The 24,091-nt window shown below is 44.6% G+C and overlaps 1 protein-coding gene across 6 annotated transcripts in view; it reads right to left on the minus strand.

Annotated features, from left to right (window-relative positions):
• Positions 1-24,091, minus strand: part of EXOC6B (exocyst complex component 6B) — a 307,343-nt gene that overhangs the window by 217,711 nt on the left and 65,541 nt on the right. For all 6 annotated transcript variants that reach the window (XM_075042264.1, XM_075042035.1, XM_075042433.1 and 3 more), the window contains exon 6: positions 22,440-22,644. In XM_075042264.1, coding sequence (XP_074898365.1) covers positions 22,440-22,644 — 205 coding nt within the window. The remainder of the gene's footprint in view (positions 1-22,439; positions 22,645-24,091) is intronic.

Consider the following 24,091-nt stretch of genomic DNA (forward strand, 5'->3'; position numbering starts at 1 on the left):
GCCTTTCCCCAGATTTTTGTTCTGTTCTACCATAAAGTGGCCACCAGTAAAAAATACATATTTTTTTTTTAGTGGAAGTTCCCCAAAACTTGAAAAAATTACAGCACTTACACTCAAGCCTAATGACTGCTATAAAATTGGATACTTCTCATTTAGATTATTTCTTTGCTTTTAGAGGCAGCACATGTATTGCATATGACATATCCTGTGCCATGCAAAGAAATACACCATGGAGAAAGAACACAAATCCATGCAAGAATCCTGAGGTCAACTCCTATGTAATAACTGTATTAAAGAAAGTTTCACCAGGAGTTAATATGTGCTTACATACAGATACTATAAGCGACAGATGTAATTTTAATTTACGGAAGGTCTTCATTATTTTGGAGCTACATAACAACTATGTAATTCTGACAGATAAGCACTGTCAACAGACTCTTGCTTAAATCCTCATATAGCCTCCATCACCTTCAGAGACGCTACAAACATGGAAATCGCATCAGCTCCTCATCTGTACATCAGACCATGACATCCTTCTGAACTTCTGGGTGTCAACTACTTGTCCGTGGTAAGACAGCAGCAGAGCATGGGAGACGACAGTTCACTGAGAGGCTATCTATCCTTTCCAAGTATCTGTGGAATTCAAAACAACTGAAGAAATCACTGCTTATTTACTGGCCATTAAGGAACTTGACCAAAGTTTGCACTTGTTTCTGTCCACGGAATTATCTTCTGCTTCTCTCTGATGATGTAGGAAGGCCTGGAGAGAAACCAGTGCCCACCAGAAGCAGAGCATGTACTCCCCTTCTAAAGGGGAATGACATGCAAAGTCCAACCTACATACACTAAAGATGTACTTAGCCTATGAAGAATCCTTCTTCAGGTTTCCTAAAGCAAAGAAACCTGGAACAGCAAAACCAGCATGCCTGTATCTAAGTTATGACTAAAAACGTAGAATTTATTATCTGCCACTTCTCTTCCAACTCCTTCTCCATCTCCCAGTGTATAAAGAATCATTAGGTCAGATAGGAAGCGAAAATGTCAACTGTCAACATCAAAAATCAGACATTAATCTATTCTAGAGCCAATGTGTCATAAGCGGCTACTTCCACTTCATACCAAATCTGTACTGTTAAAACACCTGCAGCTCATCTACTACTTTTACCAGGCTTTCTCATACCCAAATCTCACCTCACTGCCAACCTCAGTCATTAAAGAGAACCAGACAGATGCAAAAAGGAAGCAAACCCTGGATTCACCTTGTCACCTGTAAGAACAGCCTATAGCCACTACCTTACACTAATATAGCATCCAATAAATTGAAGAACAAGGAAAGAAGCTATTAGGAGGTCAATATTAGCAGTATCTCATTTGTTTCCCAACATAAGACTACGATCAAAGCCTAAATATTCCACGGGGTGAGAAAGAAAACCAAACAGTACATGAGCAACCCGCCAGCTCGATGCAGTATCAGCAGCCCCGACCACAACGCGTGCTGACATGTCCCTCAAGGACTGGCCTCACATGGGTGCCTCTCGCAAGGGGGATGGTGAAGGAGAAAGGACAAAGGGACACCAGCTAAGAAGCCCTCTGTTCCAAAAGAGCATTTTAGTCGGCTGTAGAAGGACAGCTAAATAAATAATAGGAGTGGTGGTCTTATAAGAAGTTGATAAGCCACGGGGTTTCGCTTCTGAGGCTCTGCAGAGAAGGTTAACCATTCACTTCCAACCACCACCACTTGGAAATTAAACAGAAGTGACCAGGAACATGAATTAGGCCACAAGCTTCAGCAACAGAGACAACTTGTAGGGATACAAGGATGAAGTGATCGAGAAGTCTCCATTCACAGGGCAAAGCTGAGGATGGACAAGCCGTTACTGGCAGCTCCGTCACAGCACGTTTCCTACTTGTCCATGGAGGTGGTAGAAGGTTATACCTGGAGCACCAGTGAACTGCACACTACAGTAGAGCTTTATAAGGCAAAATGTAACCAAAGGCTTCTAAGCCTTCAGAAATAGCTGGTGTCCTTGGAGCCTGCCCAGGCTCCAAAGCTCGTTCTTTCTCACCCCCCATTTCCCCAAAAAACACTCCCTCCAGAGCATAACTCATCTACAGCACATTCTGCAGCTCCAAGGTCTTCAGCTTCCAACAGTGTTGATCTTGAAACTTTCAGACACTTTACACTTACCTTAAGAGGCAGAATCACAGCCATGCCTGCCAACATTTCCGTCAGTCTTTCCCTAAAAGCAGCAAAAAGCATCTTCAAATGCCACAGCACTTTGTATCCAAGCCGGAGAGATTTGTGAAATATGGAAGACATTAAAGTACTCACTTTCTCTCAGCAAAGAAAGAACATAGACCTATAAACAACGCCTTGAAGGCATTTCAGCAGCTTAATCTACACAGGGTATTTTTTTTATTATTATTTTTTAAGTCAATCAGAAATCACTGGGTCCAGGAAGCAGTAAATGACAAGAATTTGGCTTAAAAGGGAGAAAAGCAAATAAATACTTGGGGCAGGGAGCAGAAAATCAGTGAATGTTTCCAAAGACTTGTTTGTTTGTGATAAAGACTGTAAGGCTCAGCTGTATACAAGCTGTCCCACCCATGCACAGACTATTGACATTTCATTCCAGTGGCACCATGCAGACCGCCAAGCAAGGGGGTCTGTCAACATTTCTATCAGCAACAACTGTTCACAGGGGTTTATAAGGCAGAAAAGCTAATTTTCCCCAGCCCAGCTGATGCTCGGTACATAAGGTCTCTGCCTAGGAGGAAATTATTAGTATTTAAAAACCACATCACACAAGCGGGTTTTATTACTAGCACGGGAAGAGGAGAGGATGTGACACCTGAAATCTGTAGTTCTGGAGAAAAGCACCCCAAAAAAAAGCCATTTAGCATACATGAAACAAACTGGGGAGCTTAGATACTAAAGCCCCATAAGCACTATTAGCCAGGAGCCACCATGCTGTTAAAAGACAAAAAGTTTCAGTCAGCTGCAAGAGCAAACTAGTTATGCCTGTATTTACACAAAAAAAGCACAGCATAAAACTCTACCTCAAAGAGACTCTATGGTCAGGACAGATCTTTGCAGACCAGTGTGAAGTGCCACATAATACACGTACAGCAGCTGAAGACGATGCAGAACACCGTTAGCTGGGTTTCATATAATAAAGACGACGCTTATGAGACTGCCTCCAGTGTGGTGTCCAGTCCTTGGCCATAGTCCCACAGAAAGTTTCAGAATTAAGACTGAATGCCTCGGGACACCTGGTAGTGCTCTCACATTTTAGAGGTTTCTATAAAACAGGCAAGCAAAAGCCAGACCTGGGCCACGTGCAGCCACAATAAATCCCATCATCCCTCTGCGGGAGACCAATTTTTATTGTTTGTGCTTGCGGGAGAGCTGATCCAAGTCTCACTGGATCGGGTAAGTTTGCATTCCAGGACGATGATATCATGCAAGGATCTCCCCATCTGAGGCCCAGCACACAAAGCTCATGGGATGGGCAAGTGTGACTTCCAGCACCATCACCAAGCTAATGCCCAAAGCTTCTTACCATGACTCCTCCGTCCTTGAATGTGATGGGGCAGGGAGATCCTGCACAAGCTTCACCCCAGCAGCACGAAGCAGGGCATCTGTCCTGCATAAGGTTCACCAGCAGAGCACCATGGGGAGTCTTCTACAGCTACATTCACATATTCCCCAAGCACCCAAAAAATGACTCAGCCTGCAGGCTGCTAAGGCCATCTCCTTGCCAAAAGGGCAACGGTGCAAAGGTAGTTGCAGTCCCAAAAGAGAACCCACCAAAAACAGAGAAAATACTAACTAAAAGCATAACAAAAATCCGAGCATCCTTTGGCTGGGGACTCAGAGCCAGGGGAAATGGCTTGGAACCCTTGGAAATGTCACCAGAAGGGCTCCTTTACCACATCCCAAGGATGTCAGCACTTGTTAGACCACATCTGGAATAGTGTGCTCAGTTGGGGCTCCCTTGGGACAAGGATCGCATCAACCAGATGTGTCAGGTGGAGACCACTAACATGGTCAGGGGCTGGGCATCCTGGAGAAGGCTTCAGGGTGACCTGATAGCCACCTTCAATGCCTACAAGAAGGTGATCAAGAAGATGGAGCCAGGCTCTTCACAGTGGGAGGAGGACTTAAAACAAGCATAAACAAAACCAAGAGCAGTTCTTACTCGATATAATGAAAAAACAGGTTGCCCAGAGATTCTACAGCCTCCATCCTTAGAGGTTTTCAAGATAAAACTTTGAGAAACCTGGCCTGACCTAAAAGTCTGACCTGTTTTGAGCAGGAGGTTGGACTAGAGACCTCCCTGGATGGACCTCTCCTCTTCCAACCCAAATGATCTTATGTTCTCTGAAGATCATCTCAGTTGAAGTTTCATTGCGATAAATTGGGCTGCAGCATTTTGGAGGTTTGGTTTTGTTTTGTTCCAGGCTACGAGATGTCTGAAAACAGATCAGTTAAGGGTTAAAGGCTGCTTCAACCCTCTAGATCTGTGTACAGTTTCTGAAGCTCAGGGAATGGCTTCTTGCCCTTAATACCATGTCCTGTCCAATTCCGCCTGCAGATGCTTCACTGGGAATATCATAAAACGTATTTTGTGCGTATGCATACATGCCCCCCACACAAGCTCACATACAAAATTAGATCTGCAGTAGCTGCAAATATAAGCTATCAAAGCTGCAGCTGCAACAACAGCACAGCACTGTAAAGATACTTCAATAACATCTGATACATTAAATTTTAAAAAGTCAGGTTTACAGGGCCAACGTCCCTATTTAAAAAATAAAGCGTGCAAAGGTGGCTAATAAAACTGGACTTTAACAGCCACACTTGCAAAAGAAATTTATAAGAGTTAGCAAAGCTCATAGCCTTTTAATTGCATGTCAAATATTGGGCTCTCAAGAACTAAACCAGATTTCTTGCAGTCTGTGCCAAGTGCTTCTAGATATTACATGTCTGGCATGGGTGCAATGCTGTCGGATACTAAGGGGTTAATGCGACCTCCAAGGCCAGAGACCGCTTGAAGGCAATGCCACCAACTCTGAAGTAAAACAGAAAACATTTCTGCCAGCTTTGTTACAAATAAAAGGTTATTAAAAACATTCACATTCGTTGCTAACAGAAACAGCACAAGAAGACATTTAGAAAGCATTTGAACTTGTAAATACATCAAATTAATATACAACAAATTTCTTTGATCCAGAGGACATGAATTCCCTTTCCCTACAAATCTGTTCATTAATATTTCAATGATCCACTTATGTCACTACACTTGCCAGCATTTTATAAGGAAAATACTTCAAGTAACAAAAAGCATCTATAGCTTTTACCCTGCCAATGGACTTCTGGTAAGTTCACGGGAGAGGTTGATGGGGAACAGCAGCAGCAGGACGCTCCTCAGAGCTCCCACGCAGGGCTCTCGGCTAAGGTGGTCACAGATTTACTAGCAGCAGTTAAATATGCCTCAACACCCCAGATGCCCAACATTTCAGAGACAGAGGTATGAAATAAAATGGCAACACAGTTCACCTAGAGCATTGTGGAGATAGGGATCCGGCTTTTGGATCACAAGGCTCAGGCACATCAGCGAGTTAATGCAAGGTCATCGGTTTTCCTGAGCCGGCTGCCACGCAATAACCTGTCCACATGACTAGTTCCCGACCTAGCAAACAGGTCATGGGTGACTTCTGCAAACCTAAACGTGCTAAGCAGTAACTCAGAGACAATCCACAAAATTCCTGTGTGACCATATGCAATTCTGCCAAACCCAGGAAGGGAAGGGAGGAGACATCACGCCCAGTGTGCAAAACAAGAGTAGTCCTCATGCCCAGTTGATCACAATCTAGGTTGGATCAAAACTCATTTATTTTGTTATTGCATAGAGAAAGAAAATAACAACATCTGCAATGCTGTAAGATGGGAGCGCTGAGGACAAGGTAACATCACATTAAGTTACTACTGGGTGCACAGAGAGTTGATCTGGCCACCTTCTCAGTTGTAGTCAACCACAAAATACCTGGAGACAAAACAGCCCTCACTGCCAAAAGAAATACACCTGTGAGGTTGGGCAGACCTCGGTAGCTTCACAGACAGGTCTTTGCCCTCTCCAGTCACAGACACCGCAGAATAAAGTTAACTAAAATACAGAGATGGAAAACACACACAACTTTTTTTTTTCATGCCGTCACACTTCCACCATCACCAAGTTCATGAAGTTCCCACTAGTGAAGACAACAGGACAACAATGAATTTTGCATGTTTTAATGAAACATGGCCAGAAAGAAATAAAAGAGGCTTGAAGCAGGCAAAGCAGCAAAACAGGACAGCAAAAATCCAATCAGAATTATGTTGGAAAGAAGGAAAAACAGTACTGAAAACAAGAAGAAACCAGAAGATGTGAACATTCACAGAGCCATTGGCCAATAGAAAAGACTGTATTGGCTGGCAGTGGGAAAGTTAACAGGAGGGACAGCAAGTTATTTGAAGAATAAATATGGTTCCACTTAATGTGCTGTATCAGCTGGTGTTCACACATCCCATCCTATACAACTCCAAAACAGCTCATGCAGTAAAAACTGTTTTTCACTATAGATATACTTTCTTTATGTAATCTGGGCCTTTCTAAAACTTCTTGGTAATGTTCTCCTAAAAGAGAATGACACAGTTGCTCAAAGTCACAATTAAAATGTCCAAAGCTGCAATCACCAGAAATACCCAAGGACTAGGCGCTAGAAACGCTGACAATCCCCAGCAACCCCCAAACACTCAGTTTTTGCTCTTACTGGAAAGTGTTTCTATCCTTGACTGGAAACACTGACGCCTAACGCCAAAGGGGAATGGCTTCTGAACAGCTTCAAAAAAGCTACTGGAAGCTAAAAAAAAAAAAAAACAAAAAACAAAAAACAAACCCAAAAAACCCTGGAGCACAAGATACTCCAAGAAGGAAGGCTCTGTTTATTTTTAATGGGCAAACAAAGGAGAAAGCTGGCATAGGATGTATGTAAATCAGCATACAAGTGGAAAAGCAGCTGGAAAGCAAGTCAACCAGTTTTACCTGCACACAAAAGCACCGTAAGGTTAATGGGAGCCAACTCGCTTGGCCTCTCCGATTTAGGGAAACATTTTAAGCAATAACATCAATGGGCACATCTTTGTCCTACTTCTCCGCATACAGCAGCGGATGCTGCCCCAAAACCTACAGGCACCTTCCTGCTCACCGCCCGCCCGTGTCACCCACCCACTGCATTGCAGACGCACGCACACAAAAAACACGTTCCAGCACGCTACATTTCACAGCTCTTCCTCTTCGTTTTCCCAGTATCTTCCCTCCCCCTCCCCCCCCAATTGGTTCTTAAACCCTTCCCAAAATTTGACTGAGGCACAGGAAGGCTCCTTGCCCTCTGCTACCACTTCTGCTAAAGTACACGGCTGCACACTTGCAGTGCCAGAGAAAATTCATACAGCCCACCAGGCTTATCTCAAAAAGGTACCAGACTGCTCCCATCCATCCGTATCCATTTTTGAGTAGGGTTTTTTTTTTGTAATTGCTGAGTTTTGCAAGACTCTTGAGACAGCAAGAGTTACCCAGGTTGTGCTGTGCATAGAAGGAGGATGTGTATAACAGCAGGAACAGGCACACATCAGGACCCACATCTTCTTTCTGATTTTGCAACTAAAGCAGAGGTGAGCTTGGTCCCAGTGAACAACCCATAACACATGTGTCATCTCAAAAATAAAATTAACCTTTTGTGCATTTGAGAGGACACTTCTGGAACTAATTATTAAAGCACCACCAAGACACATGAATAAAAAAAAAAAACACAAAAACTGTATCAGTGATACACCAAACCACATCCTCACTGAAGATACGGAACCGTGGTGGTATCGGAGCTCCTTCCACCGCCTGCTGTCCGCAGTGATTGAGCACCCAATGCTGCTGCGTCCCTGGGCTAGCATGTACATCTTGCTCGCTCGGACTGAGCCAGGGTTTGACGGTACCTGCCTTCATTTATTCCCTCGCTTTTTTACATCTGCTTCGTGGAAACACAAAGTTGAAGGACATGATGGGGCAGGGGGGAAGGCAGTATTATTTCCATATGGGTTTGAAAATAAAAAGGCTTTAAATAAAAATACCATATGAGCAGAGGGCTCACACAGGACCTATAAGCGCTCGTGTGTGTGCACCATGTAGGAAGAACGCCCCAGCAAGGCTTTCCTCCTTTCAGAGCCTGATTCTGCTGAGACAAGTACTCAAGCCCTATATTGTAGCAAGACATTTCTTTGCATGTCATTTGGCAGATGCAATTGCGGGGCCCTGCCAATTCACCCCGAAGCCCTCCATTTTAATCAGTATCACATAAAGTTTAACACATGCTTTGAAATGTGCACCAGATTCAAAGCTTCGCCTCAAGGGGGTCCTGCTGAATAACACATACCATCCCGGCCGCTGCTCCTCCAGCAATTATCTTTCAACTCTGGCTGAACCATTCGAACTGTCAACGCCAGCACGCTGCCAACCAGAGGAAAGGTTGTGGGGTCAGAGCTGAAAACAAGACTCCTCAAGGCTGGAGCGCCAGGAGAACGGTATGGGGTGTTTGTTTATACTGCTGTCTGCTTATAAGAAGAACTCCCAGGGCGCTTGTTTTATGGCTTAGCAGAACTACAAACAGTGTTAAGAGGGGCTAAAAAAAAGGTTAGCAATGAAAAGGAGCATCAGCATCCGCCAGGCTCCCCTGGAAGGCGGAGAGGGCTAAGGTTGTTTGCACCTCGTAACCGGCAGCATCCTTCCAGCCCCGTCAAAGCCAGGAGCTCCTTATCTCGAATCCCAGACATCACCAGCTTCCCTCGCTGCCCCTTGAGCCTCCCCACATCAGTGCTTCTGCCCACCAGGTGACGGATGCCAGACACCTATCTCACCTGGGTGCCACAGGCAAAGCGCTAAGAAGGTAGTAAGGATTAGGAAATAACAAGAATTGTCAGTATTGATTAGGATTTCAACAGAACTGGAAGGAAGAGAAGGACAGAGGGACGCAGCGGTTTCATCTCTCCATGGTAGCAGTTTCCAAACAGTTCCTATCAGTGTCAATGCAACTAAGCAAAATGCTGCCCTCGGACAATAATTACGGAGAAGACCCTGTTACAACTGGAGTCTAAACATGGCCAACCTGCTCGTTGCTCCCTTTCTGTAACCTCTTCCCTACAGCATCCATCAGCTGATAAGCAAGTCCCTGCTCAGAAGCAGGGTCACAACCACCCATGCCCAATGCCAGCGGTGGCAGCAGCAGCTGGCCTCAGACACAGGCTCTCGCCCAGCTTTTTCAGCAGGATGGTGCGATGCTCCCACTCACTTCATTCCCATGCCATGTAAAGCAAAGGGAGACACTTCAGAGGAGCGCTGAGTTGCATCGGTCTTCCTGATCCAAGCAAAGACGGTAGCACTCGAGCAGCTGAACCTTGCAGACATCCATCTCCCTAGAGCTCCTTGCAGAGGCTGGGATGTTAAAAAGCAGCCCTATAAGGCACAGAGAGAGGCAAGGCGATGCTTTCTCCATATTAAAGTAATTGCTAAGCCAAGGAATTTATTAATCGGTCTTTCAAGCTAAACTGCTGCTGCTGCGGGTTTCCTACTACAAATTCTCACTGATGGCAGAAGTTACAAGTGAGGGGGAAAAGCTCGAAGCCAGAATCCACAGCAAGCTCAGACAACCATCAGATGCAATAGGGAGTGCTGGGAAACTCACTCTGCAACAGTTATAAAAATGTAAGCCTGTATTTAGAGAAACTGCAGCTGAGGCTCTTAAGGGTGAATTAATTCAGAACTGCAATCTGTATTGTGTTTCTGGGATTAGGCTAAAAATTAGGGCCGTTGAAAACCCAAGTGGCCTGCAAAGCAAAGCAGCTGCATTTACCCTCCATTTTCCTATGTTTTCCACCCCAAAATTAGCTCCCAACCCCAGCCGAGGATCCCATGCAGCACCAAGCAGGACCACAGGCAGCTAATGCAACTTTGATTGCTGAAGTGAGCTACAGCCGGAAAAGCAGGTACCAGTGAGCATCCACATCCCTCAGATACTTCTGCAAGCTTTTAGCCCATTTTCTACCCTCCTCTAGGAAGGAGGTCTCCTACACAGCACGCTAGCCCAGGCACAAGCTGAAAGCATAAGGAGGACGGGAGACACATGTAAAGCTGTGCTTCCTGAAAGAGGAGTGCTCAGTTACATGTAACAGCTACTTTCCTCTGATGTTTCAGGCTTCGAAGTCCACAAAAAGGAACAATTTGGGTTGGGGGGGTTTTCCCCTCCTCCTTGACCCTTTTGCACATTACATTCAACGTACATCCAGCTGCATTCAGGAAAAAAATTCACCAGTCAGGCAACTCACCAGGGATCAGGAGAAGGCACAAAAGCAGGCTGCTGCACCCCTGGTTTAGCACCTCATGCTGTAGCTTTCCTTATTTATTTTAAGGTAAGGGAGGCCCCATCCCCACCCCTGCCCCAATACGACTATCCCCAGCCTTACACACACACCCTCTGCATGGTGTCCTTGTGCTTGGCGAAGCGCCTGCTTCAGAACATGCCATCCACTTGTAAGATAATCATAATTTTACAAGAAAAAATAGACACAAAACTAACACCGCATGGCAAAGACTCACTAAACACTGCCCTCAATATCTTGTGCCAGCTTAATCTTCGTTAAGTGAGATGGCTGATGAGCCACAGTCCCTGGATTATTCAAAGCCCAGAGGTCTCCCACCATCCCAGTTACGCAAACCACCCGGCTGCGTGCAAAATCCATCACGCGATGCCCGGACCAAGTACAGTTCCCATCTGAAGATCATTGCAAGCTTTATTCTATGAGCACTGGCATGATTTATTTCTATCTATTCTATTTGCACAGTAGGAAAAAGCCCGCAAAAAAATAGCTATTTCCAGCAGAAATTTTTTCATCTACTATATGTTGCATCCTCCATTGATGGAAGTTAGCAAGCCGCCTCAAACGTACCAAAAGCATCAAAATTAGCTCTGCCTTCACTCTGCACTGTAATGACATCTTTTAGAGCACCATTGCCCTGTGCACATGCAGCCAGTGAATGGAGAAAGGACTTTTAATCATTTGCACAGAGGTTTCCCTTCACACATCAGCTGACAGCAAGGGTGAGCAGATTTTTTGCTGCAGTTTTCATGCAACGCTATGGCCTTTAAATTGTCATTTTCCCCAGCCTGTGACAATGAAACCACCATTTCCCTTCATAGCATCCAACGATACTACAGGTACTAGTTTCTCTATTTCGTTTACAAAAGTACTTGGCTATCTGGGGAATGTATTTTCCTCGTCTAAAATACCTTCAAACTGGCAAGGGGAAAAGAAAACCACATTCTCCCTCTCTTCTTCCAGTCTAGAGGGTCTAAAGCAGATGCATGCTGTTGTGTCTTTAGTTTTCATTCCCTGCAGTGCAAGGAGACTATTTAACCACTACGCTTTCCACCCTAAAATAAGCTGTCAATGAAAAAAAAAAAAAAAAAAAAAAAAAATTACAAGTGTCAGTGAAGTAATCAAGAATCCCCTTCATTTATTTTTAGGTTGCCATTTCTTCTCTGGAGTTAGAACCCAGTCTTGTGGGATCCAATCTCTGGAGACCAGGGCAACCACACATGATACTTCTACCTTCATCCTTTGAGATGACCCAGCACAAATGACAAATACTTCCACCCTGCAGGGCTAAAGCACCTATCAGTTACATACTTCAACTTTTCCTGCTGCAGAGGGTATTCCTCCCTTACTCAAGAGAGATTTTGATTTCTGACAAAAATCAAGCCTTCGAAACACTTACACAGTGCTATTACCGGACTCGCCGGTTGCAGTGATGAACCGCGCACAGATCACAGCGGACAGAGACTCCTAAAGTCAAACAAACGCAACGGTGTGTCTGAGACATCTCCTCCCTGTCTAGCCACAGGAACCTGTCCAACTCTAGAAAGAGACAGGGAAGAGAAACAAAGCTGAGCTGTCCTGGAGTAACTTAAGTGCAATTTTTACCCACAAATGAAAGCTGTTCTAAATTTGCTGTATATGTGAATTAGAAGAATATGTCGAGAGGCTTAAATGATCTGAGCCTGTCAGCAGAACTTTGTGTTTTTTAAAAAAAAAAAAAATTAGAAGTAAGGGAAGTCTTGGGTTGCTGAAGGATTTCACTTGGTGATTTCTGCATACACCCGTTTGCAATTTGTACAGGAGTGTCATGCAAAGGGCATGCTGCACGGCACAGCTCTCAAGTCCTCTCCCTGAAAACTAAACCATTGTACCTCTAACTGTAAAAAAATACAGCCCTACTAATACTTACCCATTTTCATCTCATTAGCAACCCCAAGACCAGAACTCCCTGGTGCCCTGACATTGCTTCATATGAGCCATTCCCTTCCTCGTCGCTTGTGAATCAGTCACAGCCCGTCAACTGAAAAGCAATGGCTGGTATTTCAAAAGCTCCCTAGAAATTATGCAGCAATGACATTCCCCTAAAGGGATGTTTTGTGCAACTGGCAATCTGCTGGAAGAGGCGTTATCCTTCTTGCAAATAATAAATACAAAATCTTGCTCACCTGGATAAAAAGCCAAAATCCAAACTAAATGGGCAGTGACTATTTTCAAGAACCAGTGCTGGAATTGAAAGGGCTGCAGCACTCACAAGCATTGAAGATCAGGTCCCAGCATAGCAGGCTGTTACCTTGAACAAAGTGCCACTACCACTTTCACATCAGCATTAATGATTTGCCAAATCCACAAACTGTTTTGCATCTTCAGGTGAAGGTACGTGAAGACTCTTACGTGACTGTGTTTCACCAGGAGTACCCAGGCTCCCAAAACCTCCTCGGCTTCTCTTCCACGTATACAGAGCCAGCCACAGGGCAAGAGTATTCACCAGCTGGAGAAAGTACAGAGAGATCAAAGCACCCCATGCACTGCACAAGAAGCCATTACCAAAACCACTCAAGGAATTTTTAAAAAGAAAAATAAGGAAAAATCAGTTAATTTAAAAGGTTTATTAGCAGCTATATTACAATAAGCCTGAGACATCCAAATGAAAACTGAAGAATTTATCATCCCGGGCAGCAGCATCCTGATGGGAGCAATTCCCAGCACTTTCTGAGCAAGCCTCATTTCCATCACCTCTCCCGACACGGCTGTCCTGTCCAGACCCCCGTGCTTCTCCACATCCTTTCCCACACGTGGTATGCCAAAGCAGGCACGCAACCCGGTTTATTAGTCTGAGGTCTATCCACACTGTCTCACCTCCAAAGCTGGCACGTCCGCGGGAGACCGGTGCACCAGGCAGCGCCTTCCTTTAAACAACTTAACAGTCCACATAATTAAAACCAGTAGAAGCAAGACCAGTGAAAATTACAGCACTGAACGCCTGAAGTCCAGGGTGAATAAAAGAAGTTTAAACGGCATCTCTTTTCCCAGCTACAATACAATAAGCCTAACAGCAATTACTAGCGGCTCAAAAGAAGGAGCAAGGGGTGCTTATTCCTCAACTTGGCACTGCGCTTTCCCTAGGCTTTTTAAAGCCTTGCGAATTATACTGTCTATCACAACGGTTGGGAGATAAAGGATTTATTTCAAGAAACATCTCCACATTTCAAGCGTTTAAAAAGGTCTAAAAGGCAACCACAAAAAAAGCTGGTCCAGCATACGATTGCCCTGTAGTTAAACTTTTGATTTTATGATGCAGCCATGTCCACAGAACATGCTGGATATGCTACTGGGGATACCGCAGTCCCTGTGGCCATTAGTCATACATATGCTGAAATAAAAAAGGCCCATGATTTAGCAGTTTCATTTTTGAGGTCATAAAAAGAATTCAGAGGAATACCCATTTATTAATAAAGTTCCTATGGAGTATAAATTTTAAATGCAGACTTAAAGGCACAGAATTCCTCCTAAACAAACAGAGAAACCTTCCCCAGAAAGCCAGGAAACATTAGAATAAAAAGTTCTTTTATGATAATAAGCACATTTGCACTCAAATTATGTGATGTGGGAAGAAGGAGAGTTAAAGCACAAGGAAGTACAAAGACCTCAAACAATGTGCACTGGGGAACAGAAACATGCTTACATCCGCACATACCCCTATCACCACCTCCCCAACGTGGCCCATATGTGCAGTTGGCCTCCAGTCCACCCCTACAGACGTCCTCGGCGATGCCTTCGTCTGCTTTTCCCATCAAGCGCCTGCCCCATCTACCTCGACCCAAGACGCTAAACCCAAACTTGTCCGGCTGCCACAGCCTCTCCGTTCCCACGCCACCGGGAAGCCGAGGGATCACATTAACCTCAAGCTCCTGGCTTGACAATTCGCTTCAGGAGCCACTTCAAAAAAATGTTTCCAGTTCTCAAAATAATTCACATCTCTTCCTCCTTCTCCTTTCCCTGGTTTTCACCCCTGCTGCAAGCAGCAGAGCATCCTACAGCCGAAAGAGACCTCACTGGGTACCACTTTGCTTCCTGCAGGTGAGCTCCAGCCTGAACGTGCAAAGCAGGGGACAAAAGACGGTGACAGACCCAAGCACAAAGCCACCACGCTGGCTCGGGCTAAACGGCGTCAGGATATCTCACATCTCATCTTCAAAACCTATCACAATTGCTGCTGAGTCAAGAAAAGAGTAGGTGGATTGAGTTAACAAATGCAGACACTTCACGAGGATTTGTCTCAAAAAGCTTCCAAATTAAACAGCAAGTGTCAAGTGATTAGTCCAGTCACCATCGAGATGGCGTACAACACGCTGTTAAGAAAACAGTCTTCAGGGCCAAGTCTTTAATGAAAAAGAAGCGAGTTATTAAAGGCTTGTCTGCAATTTTAATCCAGTGCAAACCAAAAATCTTTTTAACAGTTTTCTCAAGTAAATTTTCAAAGAGGTTAAGTAAAGGATGCTGAGGATAAGTGACCAACACGAGTCACTACCATTTATCCATCTCTTTCTTAGTAGGGGAGAAGAGGACAGGTGTAAACACATTATAAGCTTCTGACAATAAACATTTTTACCAAGGCACCTGAAGGCATCTCAGAGCTCAGACAGGTCTAACAGCAACACCTTTCTTCAACAGCCAGAGAACATTAATCATTTCTCCACTGGGCCACAGCATCCCGCTTCACCCAACCTGGTTTGTGAGCCTCTTCCCCAAAAACCTGCAAGCTGAGACCATAGCTAGCCATCAGACTTCTAATATAAACAGCCCCAGAAGATGTATTTCCTTTCATAATACTTTAATATAACAAGTAGACAAGCAGCAGTTTCAAAGATTAAGAAGGTCTCGTTACTGAATTTTCCTAGAAAATAAGTTTCTGCTTTACAAACCTGCCCAGAAGGGGAAAACACCATCCCCTTATCCCCACTCTGTTGTCTAAATAGTCACCACAAACCCAGCCACCAGACTGACCTTTTCAAAAGGCTCTCCTGCCTGCATCCAAGACTATAAAATTTCCTTGCTTTTAATAAACAACATTATTTTTACTTTTTGTGCTTGTTAACGAAAACCTCCGGAATAAGAGACACAGCTTAAACCTGCAGGAAGTTCAGATCTAAGGGTGCTTTTGGAAGTCCTGGGGCACGTCGATAAAATATGGCCCCTACAGAGCAAGCAGATGCAGGGATCTTCCAAACACTACGCGGAAGCCCAGACTTGGCACCAGCAGATCCAGCCCACGTGGCAGGGGAGACAAAGTCTTACATGGGTCTCCCGTGGCCTTTGGAGAGTACCGACTGCTGCCGGAGCACTGACACCCAGAAGAAGGACATTCTCTGCACAGCGCATCCAAAGGCAGGCAGTAAAATCTAATTTACTCTAAAATACGCATACAAAGCAAAAACAATTTCCATATGCGCTGCAGAAGATTACATAAAGTTAAAAAACATCAGGGATGAGGATAATTAAGAACACTACACAAACTGCATTTTTTAACATTTCTCTGGGCCATCAAAAGGCCACCGGGCAGTATCTAGAGACTGAGAAAATCTCCTTCTGTCCCCTGCCGCGCAGGGAACCGCTCGCTCATGTGGCTTGGGGTGGTGGGCATGTGTTTGCATTTAAAATGAAGCACAGGGAGGGGACAGGATTTCCCAATAATGCTGAAATCACCACATGCCACGTCTCTACTTATCACCATCGTTTCAAATAAACTGCCTGACACAACATCCTCGTGTTTTCACAGCTCAGTTAAAGCCACCTGCAGCTGGAGACTCCCATGTGTGTGGAGTGGGTGCCAGAGCCGGCTCAGCCTCCGAGGGACATGGTCCCTCCCGGGCGGCTGCCCATGGCAGGAGACCTCTGCGCTGCAGGGCACGGGAACCAGTCTCACCTCGCATTTCTGGACAGGCATCACCAGTAAAGCAACACTGCACGGCTGAGGTGTGTTTGCCGTGACGTGCGACCTTTGCAGACCAAGCCTCCCTGCTGCCTTTCACACCCCCCATCGCCTCCCCTTCACCCACCTTGATTCTGCGAACTCCCTAACACATCCCCGCATTTCTCACGTGCTTTTGGGGCACTTGCCATCAGCCTGAAGCTGCGTCATATCTGCCCACTGTCCTCCCGTGGCCAGGAATCACAGACCCTCTAACTCTCCACTGCCTGTGTAATAATCCCACCACTACCATCATCACAGAGGAATCCTGAAAGAGGTCAACAGGATAAACTTTATGGAGAGGCACGAAGCGAGCATTGCTGGACAGGACAATAGTTGCTGTTGCAAAACACCATCCCGGGATCCAAAAACCAAGGGAAGTGCTTGAAACCACACTTGCAGTGAGCCAAGGAAACAGGCTCCACATGCCGGCAAGCCGAGTGCACCCAGTTTTTTCCATGGCCATCGTGCAGAGAAGCAGGCAGGGCAGCTTGCACATGAGCCAGTTTTTTAAAAAAACGCAAGCTTTCAATTTAGTCTTTAAAAATTGCATGGTAGCATTTTTATTACAATACCAGTGTATTCAAAATTACTTTAAAATTAAAAAAAAAACAACCAACAGACACTCAGGACTCATCACCAACACGTAGCTACTTCTCTGTATTCCTAGTAAAAATGCACACTGAGATTTGGTTACAGTTGTAAGAACAAACCAGTAGCATAGAGCAAAGTATGCAAAGAAACATGCATCCTCAAACCAATCATCATAAATCCAGGGAACTCAAGGTCAGAATTAAATTTAAATCCAGACATACCTAAAATATTGAAGCACACAGCTGGGTGCTCAACAGCCTTAGCATGGCCCTGTAAATACGCAGGACAGCATCCCAGCAGTCACAGGGAATGCCTATTAGCAGCTGTCATCTCCAGTCCAAGTAATTGGGGGGGGGAAATAAATCTCCTCCTCTGCTTCTCATCCACAAGATTATTTTTTTTCTTTCTAAGGCCAGCTGCATTTTGATCCTGTGCTACTGAAAATTTCTATACTGGAGAAAAGCGTATCAGTACAGCAGCAGCTGTGCACACCCACGTGCTATTTTGGCATCTTTGTCCAAGCTATTTGCAGGCACGAGAGGCCACGTTAAACGGGAGAGGCAGTACACAGGGTGCTAGGCTCTGACTGCTGTATGTGAGCAGTTCTTGGTCAGCTCTGACCTGCAGGGATAGCATGTGAAGTGAGGGAAGTCATCCAAACCCTAAGTGAATCACTGATTTCAGAGACGTAGTTGTCTTTCTATGGAGCTGCCCTTAATCCGTGCTCTGAAGAGCATCATCTTCTCCAGCTGACAGTCAGAACGGCACTCCTACCAACATCAGATCAGCATTTCAGTTGTGCACATCACTGTGCAAAGGTTTGCCTCATTTTTAAGTGTATGTATATGCTCACATCACCACGTTGATATTTTCTGCCACTGCAGAAAAATATACTTACACAAAGTTCACATTATACTGCTCAGAACGCAGACACCAATACCTGCTGGCAAGAAGAGTAAACATCACCTTAAAAAAAGCACAGCCAAAACACCAACCCATTCAAACTCATACTAGATCACCACCTATTAAACATCAGCTTCAACAGTGCATCCAAGTGATGCTGGAAAAAAAAAAAAGTTTAAAAAAATGCTGGTTTGCCTCCATCTATGTGAAAGGCACGCTGAACATTTTGGCCGTTCTGACAAACTTGATCTGATAATGGCTTTTGGATGGGTTATTCTTGGCCCCCTGCATAGCAGCATTCACTGCACTTACCCTGGACGCTTCGCATGCAGCACCATCCTAAGTGACCTCCTCCACATGCCGCACATATTTCAGACATTAAGCTAGATAATAAAACCACATACCGGATATCAGCAAGTGTTAATAAGATGTAATTCATTCCTGGCAAGCCCAGAACTCAGATCTTTTTAAAAAAAAAAAAAAACACACCAACAAAACCAAAACACACACGCAGGTTCACAGGGCCAAAGTCCAAAAGGAGTTCAAGTGCACAAAGCTACTTTCATCTGCCCGAGCGCCGTGTAATTAAGAACAATATTTGGAACGCAGCAAATTCCCCCAGAACCATAGGTAATAAAATTCAGATTTAAAAAAACACACGAGGAAAGGAGTCAATGAGAGCTCATCATTTGTACAGCGAGACTATAAGGTTTCTCTGCGCGCTGTCAGATCCCTCCAGTTCCCGCGTCCGGCTGACCCCGGGAACGTCTCACTTGACTTCACCCCACCACAGGCTTCCTCTCCAAGAGAGGGGCCGGCGAGCTCCCCGCATCCTTGACTGCCAGCCAGAAACGCAGCAACGGCTCCGAGCACTCCAAGACAGATCCTTCTGATTATCACAAAATGAAATTTTCAGCTCTTGTCATCATCGGCCTCAGATTTGTAATGTTACAAAAACATGATTTCCTTTCCCCATTGTATCAAGCCCTCTTCCATTCCCGCTGGTGAAATCAAACAATTTTAAAAGAATTTATATGATGCTAATTTAAACCGAATGTATTTAGCTGCCAATCGCAGTTCCCGACTCTCCCAGGCCTCCTGCCAGCTCCGCTCCGTTCCAGAGCGGCTATCAATCACGGCCAACAGACCGAGGAAAAAGACCCAGCGATGCAAGAAGCGATACTGGTAATTCTGGCAGTGGAAACCCTGCCCTTAGCTTTCGGCAAAACGACGTGAAGTGACCCCACGCAACAGGAGGCTCCGAAAGCTTCAGCTCCTCATCACTTCTCATCGGTGAAGCGGCTCATGATACTTTTTGCAGGAATAAACCTAGCACGTTGCTCAAATTCCAGCATCGTTTCCAACTCCGCTTTTGCAACTGGAAGTGGCAAGTTGACCTTCCTCCCCAAGCTGCTGTGCAGGAACGCCTTTACTGCTCAAAAGCCATCGAGTCCAACCTCAGAGATAACTGTTCCCACAAAGGGTGAAGGAAACACCTTCTAGTGTCTGCACCCTGCTCCCACAAAACAGCAGAAAATTGGGATTTAGGGGAGACTGAGTATGTATACTTCACTGTATCATCGGTAGGCAAACTAAAAACATCTAAGTGTTAACCTCTTGGTGCATCTGGTTTTGACGTCCCTTGCAACAGCCCAATTAACATCTATGTGGAAGGGAAAAAAAAAAACCAAAAAAAACTTTTCCACTTGAGTAGTTTTCTGTTGGATACATTCAGATGTTGAAGCTCTGATACACCCGTAACAGAGAGGCTGGCAACATCAACAGGCAAAAGAAAAATTTGCCACATCCCAGACCTCAGTTTAGAAATCCTTACAGTCCAAAATGGCTGGAACTGAGCAGAAGGTGGTGAATGATGAACTTTTGCAAGTGTGTAAGGTAGAAAAATATTGAAAGGAGAAGGAACAGAGTGCTTGGCTCAGGTCAACGCAGGGACCATAGTGCAGGCTAAGAGGCTATCTGGAGCTGAAGAACAAATAACAAACATAAGGGAAGCTCAAAACATTAGCAGTTGAAACAAACACTGAGGGACAAAAGGTGAAAAGTAGACAAAGAGTCTAATGAACAGAGAGGAAAAAGAAGTGAGAGTTGTTACAGGAAGAAAGAAAACACCCTTTGAAGGTTTTGTTCAGATGCATGGCTGCTAGCTGGCTCACAGCAGGAGTTTAGATAATACAGTATTGCAAAATCGAACACCAAACTCCACCAAATGAGGATGAGAACAAGGTGAGGAAATATAGTTCTCCCCCCAGCTTCTCACTATTGTCAGATCAGGCAGTTCTTGAGCCCAAAACAGTCTGTTCAGTTAGCAACCCAGGGCGAGCCCAGAAAAAGCACTTGGCCAGTTTGTTCTTGAAGACATGGAAAATTGTCCACGAGGAGCACCACAGGTCTATCACCCGCAGAATGAAGAACCAACTTTCCCCCCCCTTATTTCAAGCATGGCCCCTGCTGGTTTCACTCACTGGGCCCCAGTTCTTGTATTCGGGTAGAGTAGGAGCAGCCGGTCCCTACCAACACCCCCCCGCCCCGTGCCTCTCCTGACTATGCAGGTGACAAATATTGCAAGGAGGAGGAAGGGTCAGAAGTGGTAAGCAAAACACCAGGAGAGTGCCCACAGCAGAAAAATAGATGCCAGTATGGGCTAGTGCAACTTTTTTAGCTTTGCTGTAAAAAGCCACATTTCTTTAGAGCAAAAGATGGAGAATTAACAGCGGTCCAGGCAGGGCGTGAGCTCTCCCCAGTAGAACGGACAGGAGGGAGGGACATGAAGAACGGGAAGAAGCGCACCATGGATTTGAAAGGGACAGAAAGCAAAGCTACAAAAATATCTCTAGTCAAAAGATAGCAAAGGAAGCTATTTGAAATGATGGGGAATTTCTCAAAATTGGTCTGCCTAAGCAGCCACAGAAACGTGGCCGGACATGCGCATCTCTCCCCACCTATCAAAGCAATCAGCCACAGTGCCAGGAGATTTAAATACCCCTCCCAGCATCATGACAACAAAACTGGAAACTACAAGAAGCAGATGCAACATCTGCATCCTCTTATCTCTCTAATTGGTACATATCCTTAATAGGATATAAAGAAGTTATTTGTTTAAAGTAGCATATTCGCTGCATTAATTGGGCATCAAAAGACAAATTAAACTCCTATTCCTTCAGCCACAGGAACCAAGGAAGAATCTTTCAAAAAGTTTGGCTGACGTAATGAACGAAAATAGAGTATTTTTTGTAAACAATTACTGTTCTAGAAACTGCTGTATCAGGTAAATTCAGCACAACACCACCTGTAGCCATCCCAGACATCACCACCACGCAAATCTGGCTCCACGACAGGATGTCCAGGTCACAGCATGTTTTCTGCAGATTCAAAAAGACTAGTTTGATTTGATGCAACAACTAACAAAAAAGTTTGCTGAACTCTCAGATGCAGAATGGCTTCTCTCCAGAGCTCTATTACACAATGTAAGGCTTGGTTTGTTTTCCCAAAATACTAGAAAGAAGTTGAGAAGACAGTAAGGCAGCAAATATATTGTAAATTTAATAAATTAATAGAAATCCTCAAGCTAGACCACTTTACAGAAAGGATGGTGTTTATAAGACAGAAAATTGAACTTGCCTGTACCTCTAACCATAAACTTAACAGCACAATCTTATCTTGTGAAAAATTATAGCAAGAGTTCTTCCCATAAATCAACAAGTCCAATCCATCAATCACTATCAGAGGAAGTAGTTTACTGCTCATGAGAGGTAACATTTCATTACTAGTGGATTTGAATTTCATCAAAGTAGCAAAGTTCTTTTTAAGAGCCACTGTGAGCAATGCTCCCTGGCTGTGATAAGAAAAACTACTGAAATTCAAAACTAGAATATTAAAGAGGAGTGGGAAAAGGCAATTTCATTTTAATATACGCATGGGGATGTTCAATTAATGAGGTTCATCTTTTACAGACATCAACTGCTAGGCAAGCCACAATGAAATTTTACACAGTATTTGAAAATCAGTTTAAGATGCAAAAGAAATTAAGTTGCAGTCAGCGCGTGAACTTCTATTGCTTTACCCCGAACCTGGAAAATCACCACTGGTGTCTCCAGGTCTTTGAGTTGCCACCAGACACAGCAGCACAAATGCCCCTGTCCTGCTAAGCAGAAAATGCGAGTTACGCACCCCGACTGCACCTCCCAGACTCTGGGCTACCAAGAGCCTAAGGCAAAATACAGGTGGGAGAAGACAACGACAAAAGTGGATCATTGCTTTTCAACGGTATAAAAATCAGAAGATAGAAACTCTAGTAGCAACCACAGAATGAAGAATCATTGCTTCACCTAGTAACAAAATTATTTCAATATTTAAAACTAAGTTTACTGCCTTGGGACTGGAAAAGTAGAACTTTTAGTAGACAGTTCTACTAGTTTAGTAGACAGTAGACTGTGAACCACTCTCCTCTTCCCCAAAAGCCTCCAACATGTGTATGCACACAAGTCCTACCTGTTTCATCGCCGTCTCTCCAATCTTGTCAGAGTGCTTACGGATACTCTCCAGGAAATCCTTGAGGTCTGACATGGAAACTTCTTTGATCTCTTCACGCAGCTTTGGAATATTATCCACCATGATCTTGCAGAAGCGGTAGTGGCTCACTTGGGGCAGGTACGTGTGCTCGAGGTGCTCCAGGGTCTTCAGCGCAGGGTAGTGTCTGGGGAAAGCAAGCAAGGCAGATGCAGAAAGAAGAACGGCTATTATCCATCCCACTTCCCCTCCAAGAAGTGCATTAACTGTAAATAATTCATTATATCTAAGAAGCTCAGCTTTGTTCAAAGGAACATAGACCTTCGCATCCAGGTAGCATCATTTTCCTTTTAAAACAGAAGCAGAGGAACACAAAGGCAAGTAGCAGCTCCTTACTCAGAGCTCTGATGTGCAGACAAGGACCACCTGGGTCACAAGTGACCAGCGTCAGCTGAGCCCAGTAGCAGCTCTCACCCCAGTGAAACCATTTGGGGCACCATATCAGAGAGTGAAGGAAAAGTCGGCAACCACACACAGTATTGTTAGGCTACATGAGGAAAAAGCTCAGCCCCACACACACTGAGGAGCACAGAGACACAATGGCTTATGGGGGAACCCCAGGAAGACCCTGCACTGGTCTCCCCAGGAGAGCCAACAGCCTCATGGATGGAGGTGACACCCATCAAGGTGAGCAGATCACCAGAGCACCGCATAGACCAAGGGGCCTGTGTCAGGCATGGGGCACATTATGTGTTATCATATTCTATGAATCCATAATTCTATGATTCTATACCATAGAGCGACGAACTAGTGTCTAACACGTTAATATCCCGTAAACTGCTACTAGCCCAGATACTTGTTATTGTGTTGTAAAGATCTTGGACATGAGAGCTCAGCTTTCTTTCCCTGTGCATACCAGGAGTCAGACCCCACCTTCCTCCCAGCTGTTCTAATGCTGCTAAGCACAGTTAAAAACACTTTCCACCCAAAGTACTTTTTATTAAATACAGGTGAAAACAATCTGGATACAAACCCAGATTAGGGGTCCAACAGATATTTTCTACAAAGCCCCTGCCTCTCCAACAACTACTGTTGTACCACTGAGATGGCTTTCATGATGTTGAAAATAACTTACTTCCCCACTCTAGAAGGAATATAGCTTATAAATTTAAAAATGCAAGAATCCCAATGTTCCTTCCCCTATGCTCAATGCATGCCTTTATATTTTGGTCATGTCCAATGGCCTTAAATTTCATCCTATCTTTCTGCATAAAAGCAAACTTCATAGCCTGACAGAAGATGCTAAATGGGAAACTATTCTAAGCAAATAATTTTTCTCAAATGCCCTCCCCTCTTTCGCCTTCAGGAAGTAGGAGTCCATAGGATTTCCCTGTTCAGAGAAATATAGGAAGCCTCTTGAATGGTGATGTAAAATGCAAGACCATCCTCCTCTTCATCTGACCACAGATCTGGTCAAAGTTTAAGAAAAAAAAAAAATTATTAGGGAACCATCTAGGAAGCATTAGCAGGGTCTATAAAAATGTATTTCAGACTAACACCAGGTCACAGTCACCTCGAGGGAGAATTAAGGCTACTTTAGCTGACTACACCCATGGTTAATCCTGGCCACAAGC

Source organism: Buteo buteo, chromosome 1 (genome assembly GCF_964188355.1).
Source record: "Buteo buteo chromosome 1, bButBut1.hap1.1, whole genome shotgun sequence".
NCBI classification, from domain to species: Eukaryota; Metazoa; Chordata; class Aves; order Accipitriformes; family Accipitridae; genus Buteo; species Buteo buteo.